At 46.5% G+C, this 8,982-nt stretch overlaps 1 protein-coding gene across 3 annotated transcripts in view; it reads right to left on the reverse strand.

Moving 5' to 3' along the window:
* The window catches only part of LOC112254672 (low-density lipoprotein receptor-related protein 1-like), a 164,601-nt gene that overhangs the window by 34,895 nt on the left and 120,724 nt on the right, over nucleotides 1–8,982 (reverse strand). For all 3 annotated transcript variants that reach the window (XM_042324507.1, XM_042324505.1, XM_042324506.1), the window contains exons 37-41: nucleotides 6,676–6,805; nucleotides 6,431–6,557; nucleotides 5,673–5,824; nucleotides 3,861–3,985; nucleotides 3,049–3,423 (exon numbers count right to left, since the gene is read on the reverse strand). In XM_042324507.1, the coding sequence (XP_042180441.1) occupies nucleotides 3,049–3,423; nucleotides 3,861–3,985; nucleotides 5,673–5,824; nucleotides 6,431–6,557; nucleotides 6,676–6,805 (909 nt within the window). The remainder of the gene's footprint in view (nucleotides 1–3,048; nucleotides 3,424–3,860; nucleotides 3,986–5,672; nucleotides 5,825–6,430; nucleotides 6,558–6,675; nucleotides 6,806–8,982) is intronic.

The raw sequence follows: 8,982 nt of genomic DNA on the forward strand, positions 1-8,982 counted from the left end.
GCTGGCCTTCTGCTCAGTGGTTACCCCGCACATTGCCCAACAGCTGGCCTTCTGCCCAGTGGTTACCCCGCGCATCGCCCCACAGCTGGCCTTCTGCCCAGTAGTTACCCCGCGCATCGCCCCACAGCTGGCCTTCTGCTCAGTGGTTATCCTGCACATCGCCCCCTGATGGTCTGGCCTGCTTCAACTTCCTGTCGCACGGCGGTCAACTGGCCTATGGAGCCTGCCACATCCTGCAGTCCTTCATCGCTGTGGCCTATGCCGGGATCTACCTGTTCCTGTGGCAGAGTGGGAGGGACAGCCAGGCGCTCCAGGTAGAGAGATACCAGCAGAAGGTAACCCAGACCGTGGCGCTGCTGGTGCTGGCCACCCTCCTACAGCCTGACCTTTGCCCTCCTGGGGGGCCGCAGCCACGGGGCCATCACCCCACTACAGACCCTTCAGTGTGTTCGCCCGCCTCATGGCCACCTCCATCCTCATGTCCCAGAAGTTCAGACAGGACCTGCTGAAGCTGTGTAGCGGGGGGTGACCACAGACCACTCTATACAGGACTATACAGGGGGAATTGTATTGAAGGTTATGCTTTTTGTCCATGACAACCCGGATGGGGACTGAAAATCGAATGCCTGAGAGCAGCACAAAAACAAAAGCGACACAATAATAGCTCCGGAACTACAAAAACCTTTCTACTTAAATCTCCCTGATATACAACTGACACTAAGGTGTGGTGCAAACCTCTCTTCAGCTCCAAGGTTCAACTCAGGGACAGCACTGGAAGTAAAGTCCCTCCCCACTGAGACAACAGTCTAAAAGGAAGATCTGAACTCAGAGAATCTAGAGGGCCTCCTGGGACATGGCAGAGAACAGAGACATCCTGGAGAAAGACATTTACAGTGGGGCAAAAAAGTATTTAGTCAGCCACCAATTGTGTAAGTTATCCCACTTAAAAAGATGAGGCCTGTAATTTTCATCATAGGTAAACTTCAACTATGACAGACAAAATGAGAAAAAAAAAATCCAGAAAATCACATTGTAGGATTTTTAATGAATTTATTTGCAAATTATGGTGGAAAATAAGTATTTGGTCAATAACAAAAGTTTCTAAATACTTTGTTATATACCCGTTGTTGGCAATGACAGAGGTCAAACGTTTTCACACACTGTTGCTGGTATTCCATTCCTCCATGCAGATCTCCTCTAGAGCAGTGATGTTTTGGGGCTGTTGCTGGGCAACACAGACTTTCAACTCCCTCCAAAGATTTTCTATGGGGTTGAGATCTGGAGACTGGCTAGGCCACTCCAGGACCTTGAAATGGTTCTTACGAAGCCACTCCTTCGTTGCCCGGGTGGTGTGTTTGGGATCATTGTCATGCTGAAAGACCCAGCCACGTTTCATCTTCAATGCCCCTTGCTGATGGAAGGAGGTTTTCACTCAAAATCTCACGATACATGGCCCCATTCATTCTTTCCTTTACACGGATCAGTCGTCCTGGTCCCTTTGAAGAAAAACAGCCCCAAAGCATGATGTTTCCACCCCCATGCTTCACAGTTGGATGCAACTCAGCATTCTTTGTCCTCCAAACACGACGAGTTGAATTTTTACCAAAAAGTTATATTTTGGTTTCATCTGACCATATGACATTCTCCCAATCTTCTTCTGGATCATCCAAATGCTCTCTAGCAAACTCCAGACGGGCCTGGACATGTACTGTACTTAAGCAGGGGGACACGTCTGGCACTGCAGGATTTGAGTCCCTGGCGGCGTAGTGTGTTACTGATGGTAGGCTTTGTTACTTTGGTCCCAGCTCTCTGCAGGTCATTCACTAGGTCCCCCCGTGTGGTTCTGGGATTTTTGCTCACCGGTCTTGTGATCATTTTGACCCCACGGGGTGAGATCTTGCGTGGAGCCCCAGATCGAGGGAGATTATCAGTGGTCTTGTATGTCTTCCATTTCCTAATAATTGCTCCCACAGTTGATTTCTTCAAACCAAGCTGCTTACCAATTGCAGATTCAGTCTTCCCAGCCTGGTGCAGGTCTACAATTTTGTTTCTGGTGTCCTTTGACAGCTCTTTGGTCTTGGCCATAGTGGAGTTTGGAGTGTGACTGTTTGAGGTTGTGGACAGGTGTCTTTTATACTGATAACAAGTTCAAACAGGTGCCATTAATACAGGTAACGAGTTGAGGACAGAGGAGCCTCTTAAAGAAGAAGTTACAGGTCTGTGAGAGCCAGAAATCTTGCTTGTTTGTAGGTGACCAAATACTTATTTTCCACCATAATTTGCAAGTAAATTCATTAAAAATCCTACAATGTGATTTTCTGGATTTTTTTTCTAATTTTGTCTGTCATAGTTGAAGTGTACCTATGATGAGAATTACAGGCCTCTCATCTTTTTAAGTGGAAGAACTTGCACAATTGGTGGCTGACTAAATACTTTTTTGCTCCACTGTATGCTAGTAAAAATAAAAATACAGTTTTTTTAAAGGATGTGAGTGATTGTACAGTGCAACAGTAAAGCCATTCTTCTGCCAAACGTTCTTTATTTCTGTTATGTTCTTCTGAGATAAAGAGAATGAAGGTCTATCTGTGCCTCAGTCTGGGTTATGTTTTTATGTACAGTGTGTTCCCAGACTTCGGTAGATGTAAAAGCTTTGCACTTTGTTTTCCAGACTCAAAGAAAGAATAGAGTTGGAAACAAGTTTATCAGTTGGAGGTCCAAAACAAGTTTGGTAGGACTTTATCTTTGAGAAGGTTTGTTTTCAGGTGAGATGGAGGATGGAGGGAGGAAGGTATGAAAGATGGTGCTTAACTAACTGGGTAAAAGAACCGTCTAACGAAGGAATAATGTTTCAGCACATTTTTCAAGGTCAAATAACTCGATTAACTAGTGCTTACCTACATTCAAATGGCCTTAACAGGAGTCATTCGCAACAGGGTAAATCAATGGGGTATGGGTTATGAGGGAGAGAAGAGATGGATTGCTATAGGATTAGAGGGATGATAACAGATTGTATGAATATGAGCGTAGAATAGAGGATGAGTAACTTACTTTCCACCAGTGTCTTGCGGTCCGAGCCATCATCATTGATCTGCTGGATGTTCCCAAAGTGGATGTCACTAAAGAAGATGCGATTGGCTCCTTTGCCTCCTCCTCCACGGTAGTCAAACGTCAGAGCTATAACATTCTTCATGTGCTCAGGATCCTCAAACGGTTTTATAGGAGCGTTTAGGTTCTCTTCATCCGATAGGTGAACGCTCTTTAGAATAGTCCGTTCTGAGTAGAGTAAGTAGCCGTCGTAGTCACGGCAACCACGTCCATCCTCAGCCAACATACCGTGAGCACAGGCACATGTACGATCTGCGTTGCCACGGAAAAGACACAGTTGCTGGCACCCTCCGTTGTTATCTTTACACACATTAGTTCCTGTGTAGAGGGGGAAACATATTTTATAGTCACTTTAGATAACAAAGTGTGTCTAGATAACAAAATTAATTTATTGACATGGGGAGGAGGGAGGACAATTAAATAAGCAGATCATTTTATGTTCAAATATGAAAAATATCAAATTAAATGGTAAGATTAATATTGAATGGGTTTGGTATATCAAATAAGTGTATTATCATTTTTTAAATTATTATTGTCACACACCGGATAGGAGCAATGTGTTGTTTTACAGGGTCTGCCATAGTAGCAAATGAGGTTAAGTGCCTTGCTCAAGGGCACAGACAGATTTTTCACCTTGTTGCCTTGGGTATTCGAACCAGCGACCTTTCGGTTACTGGCCAAACTGTACAGCATTATTGCCACATGTTTGAGTAGACTCTAAAATAACAAATCCACAGTACAAGGCTCCTGCCCACCTTGCTGCCTGGCCCTGCTGAACACTTTGATGTCTTTGAGCTGTACTCCGATGCCAGTGCGCAGGGGCATAGAGTCCGTAGCGTTGTCTTTGTTGCCTCGCTTTATGGAGCCATTGGCATGAGTCCTAAGACAGGCCAGAGAGGGGAGGGGGAAAGAGAGCGAGAGAGACATGACATCCGGAAGAGAGACAGACTAAGTAAAATAATGAGTGAGAGACAACAGCTGAGAAGGAAGGTGGCAGATGAGTGAGGAGGGAGGGATGGAGAAAGCAGCTGAGAAGGAAGGTGACATGACAGAGAGGATGTGAATTAATTATAGATACAATGAATAAGTGGAGGAGTGAATCAGACAGACAGACAGACAGACAGACAGACAGACAGACAGACAGACAGACAGACAGACAGACAGACAGACAGACAGACAGACAGACAGACAGACAGACAGACAGACAGACAGACAGACAGACAGACAGACAGACAGACAGACAGACAGACAGACAGACAGACAGACAGACAGACAGACAGACAGACAGACAGACAGACAGACAGACAGACAGACAGACAGACAGACAGACAGACAGACAGACAGACAGACAGACAGACAGACAGACAGACAGACAGACAGACAGACAGACAGACAGACAGACAGACAGACAGACAGACAGACAGACAGACAGACAGACAGACAGACAGACAGACAGACAGACAGACAGACAGACAGACAGACAGACAGACAGACAGACAGACAGACAGACAGACAGACAGACAGACAGACAGACAGACAGACAGACAGACAGACAGACAGACAGACAGACAGACAGACAGACAGACAGACAGACAGACAGACAGACAGACAGACAGACAGACAGACAGACAGACAGACAGACAGACAGACAGACAGACAGACAGACAGACAGACAGACAGACAGACAGACAGACAGACAGACAGACAGACAGACAGACAGACAGACAGACAGACAGACAGACAGACAGACAGACAGACAGACAGACAGACAGACAGACAGACAGACAGACAGACAGACAGACAGACAGACAGACAGACAGACAGACAGACAGACAGACAGACAGACAGACAGACAGACAGACAGACAGACAGACAGACAGACAGACAGACAGACAGACAGACAGACAGACAGACAGACAGACAGACAGACAGACAGACAGACAGACAGACAGACAGACAGACAGACAGACAGACAGACAGACAGACAGACAGACAGACAGACAGACAGACAGACAGACAGACAGACAGACAGACAGACAGACAGACAGACAGACAGACAGACAGACAGACAGACAGACAGACAGAGGTCCTGGTCCTGCCAAGAGCTGAGCAAAGAAAAGAGTCCCTCATTCAGCTGGTCCTGGGGCTGAGTTCACAAACCTGTTCTACTAACGCACTGAAGCCTCGGGACCAGAACATCCAATCAATCAGGATAAAACAAATTACAACACCATCAAAACAAAACTATATTGCTTATTGGGAAACACAAACACAAGCACAAAGCAAAATGCAGTGTTATCGGGCCCTAAATCGACAGTACACAGTGGCTAAATATTTGACCATGGTTACTGATCAAAACCTTAGAAAAACCTTGACAAAGTACAGGCTCAGTGAGCACAGCCTTGCCATTGAGAAGAGAGACACAGAAAGAGAGACACACAGAGAGAGAGACACACAGAGAGAGACAGAGAGAGAGACACAGAGAGAGAAAAGTGATAGATAACATTGGAGGGAGAGAGATAAAGATATATGTAGAAAAAGCAACAGACAGACTGATGGACACGGACCTGTCACTCCAGTAGATGAAGCTTTCAAACACGGAGACAGAGAACATGTCCATGTTGTTGTTTGCCAGCACCACCTGTCTGTTCTCTCCGGTCTCCAGGTTGATACGCTCTATATTGTCTGTACGAGCATCACACCAGTACAGAAAACCCTCCTGCACACACACATTGCAAGACAGTGAGTTCAGTGTGTGTATACAAAACATTAAGAACACCTGTTCTTTCCATGACAGATTGACCAGGTAAAAACTACAATCCCTTATCGATGTCAATTGTTAAATCCACTTCAATCAGTGTAGATGAAGAGGAGGAGACAGGTTATAAAATGATTTTTAAGCATTGAAACAATTGAGACATGGATTGTGTTTGTGTGCCATTCAAATGGTGAATGGGCAAGACAACAGATTTAAGTGCCTTTGAACAGGGTATGGTAGCAGGTGCCAGGCACACCGGTTTGTGTGTATCAGGAACTGCAACGCTGCTGGGTTTTTCACACTCAACAGTTTCCTGTGTGTATCAAGAATGGTCCACCAACCAAAGCACATCCAGCTAACTTGACACAACTGTGGGAAGCAATGGAGTCAACATGGGCCAGCATCCCTGTGGAACGCTTTCAACACCTTGTATAGTCCATGTCCTGACAAATTGAGACTGTTGAGGGCAAAAGGGGGCGTGCAACTCAATATTAGGAAGGTGCTTTAATGTTTGGCATACTCAGTGTCTGTCTGTGTGTAAGAGAGAGTTTGTGTGTTATACTGTACCTGGTAGTCTATGGAGATGCCATTAGGCCAGCTGATGCTGACGTTGACCAGAACAGCTCTCTGAGACCCGTCCAGGCGAGACCTCTCGATCCGTGGGTACTGACCCCACTCTGTCCAGAACAAATACCTGTAAACACACGCACGCACACACGCACGCACACACGCACGCACACACAGAGTAAGAGAGAAGTCACTTTGCCCTTTCCCTCTTAATTTAGGGTTACCCCTCCCTCCACTGTCCTCACCCTTTCTCTGGGTGGACAGTGATGGCACGGGGCTTGTCCAGGCCCTGGGAGATGACTACGTAGCGGAAGGAGCCATTCAGTCTGGCCACCTCAATCACATCGAAGCCCTGGTCAGTCCAGTAGATGTTCCCTATTGAGGGTCAAGACAGAGCACCAACAATCAATAGAACAACAATACAGACCTGTCACACTTTAGCTACACTGTCGTTTAAACAATCAACATGTTTTACAGTACAAGAGCATTGATGGGATCAACCACTAGAGTCTAACTGATACACGAGTTATGAGGAAGGTTACTGTATTTTGTGAAAAAAAATACATGTCTTATCGCCACTGTATATAACACTACATCTAAATACAACTAGGCCAATGGAGAATGCAGTCATTATTGTTTGGTTGGTGTTGAGGTATAAAAGGGGTTTCCCAGCATAACCTCAGAGGGCTGATGTAATGCTGCAGTGTTCATTACACATCCTGCAGTAAGTCTTCACTCTGTCCACATCCCTGTCATGTGACCTGGGCTCTACAGGCACCTCTGGGCTTCTTCCCATCTTCTCGGTCTACCACTCTTTCTCTATTAATCTTTCTCTTATTCTTTTAGTTTCTCCTTCCCTCTCCCTTTTCCCACCCCTCCCTCTCCCTCTTTCCCCACCCCTCCCTCTCTCTCTCTTTCTCTTTCCCCAACCCTCCCTCTCTCTCTCTCTTTCTCTTTCCCCACCCCTCCCTCTTTCTCTCTCCCCACCCCTCCCTCCCTCTCTCTCTCTTTCCCCACCCCTCCATGTCTCTCTCTCTCTTTCCCCACCCCCTCTCTCTCTCTTTCTCTTTCCCCACCCCTCCCTCTTTTCTCTCTCCCCACCCCTCCCTCTCTCTCTCTTTCCCCACCCCTCCCTCTTTCTCTCTCCCCACCCCTCCCTCTCTCTCTCTTTCCCCCACCCCTCTCTCCGCCCCAGGTGGTGAGGGTAGGCAACAGCATCTCCTCCCCGCTGATCCTCAACACTGGGGCCCCCTGAGGTGCGTTCTGAGCCCCCTCCTGTGCTCCCTGTTCACCCGACTGCGTGACCATGCACGCCTCAACTCAATCATCAAGTTTAGACCTTTAACAGTGGTAGGCTTGATTACCAACAACGTGAGACGGCCTACAGGAGGAGGTGAGGGGGCCCCTCGGAGTGTGGTGTCAGGAAAATAACCTCACACTCAACGTCAACAAAACTAAGGAGATGATTGTGGACTTCAGGAAACAGCAGAGGAACACCCCCCATCCACATCGATGGAACAGTAGTGGAGAGGGTAGCAAGTTTTAAGTTCCTCGGCATACACATCACAGACAAACTGAATTGGTCCACTCACACAGACAGCATCGTGAGGAAGGCGCAGCAGCGCCTCTTCAACCTCAGGAGGCTGAAGAAATTCGGCTTGTCACCAAAAGCACTCACAAACTTCTACAGATGCACAATCGAGAGCATCCTGGCGGGCTGTATCACCGCCTGGTATGGCAACTGCACCGCCCTCAACCGTAAGGCTCTCCAGAGGGTAGTGAGGTCTGCACAACGCATCACCGGGGGGCAAACTACCTGCCCTCCAGGACACCTACACCACCCGATGCTACAGGAAGGCCATAAAGATCATCAAGGACATCAACCACCCGAGCCACTGCCTGTTCACCCCGCTGCCATCCAGAAGGCGAGGTCAGTACAGGTGCATCAAAGCTGGGACCGAGAGACTGAAAAACAGCTTCTATCTCAAGGCCATCAGACTGTTAAACAGCCACCACTAACATTGAGTGGCTACTGCCAACACACTGTCAATGACACTGACTCTACTCCAGCCACTTTAATCATGGGAATTGATGGGAAATGATGTAAATATATCACTAGCCACTTTAAACAATGCTACCTTATATAATGTTACTTACCCTACATTGTTCATCTCATATGCATACGTTGATACTGTACTCTATATCATCGACTGCATCCTTATGTAATACATGTATCACTAGCCACTTTAACTATGCCACTTGGTTTACATACTTATCTCATATGTATATACTGTACTCGATATCATCTACTGTATCTTGCCTATGCTGCTCTGTACCATCACTCATTCATATATCCTTATGTACATATTCTTTATCCCCTTACACTGTGTATAAGACAGTAGTTTTTTTTGGAATTGTTAGTTAGATTACTTGCTCGTTATTACTGCATTGTCGGAACTAGAAGCACAAGCATTTCGCTACACTCGCATTAACATCTGCTAACCATGTGTATGTGACAAATAAAATTTGATTTGATTTGATTTGATTTGATT

This window comes from Oncorhynchus tshawytscha, linkage group LG07 (genome assembly GCF_018296145.1).
Source record: "Oncorhynchus tshawytscha isolate Ot180627B linkage group LG07, Otsh_v2.0, whole genome shotgun sequence".
Classification (NCBI taxonomy): domain Eukaryota; kingdom Metazoa; phylum Chordata; class Actinopteri; order Salmoniformes; family Salmonidae; genus Oncorhynchus; species Oncorhynchus tshawytscha.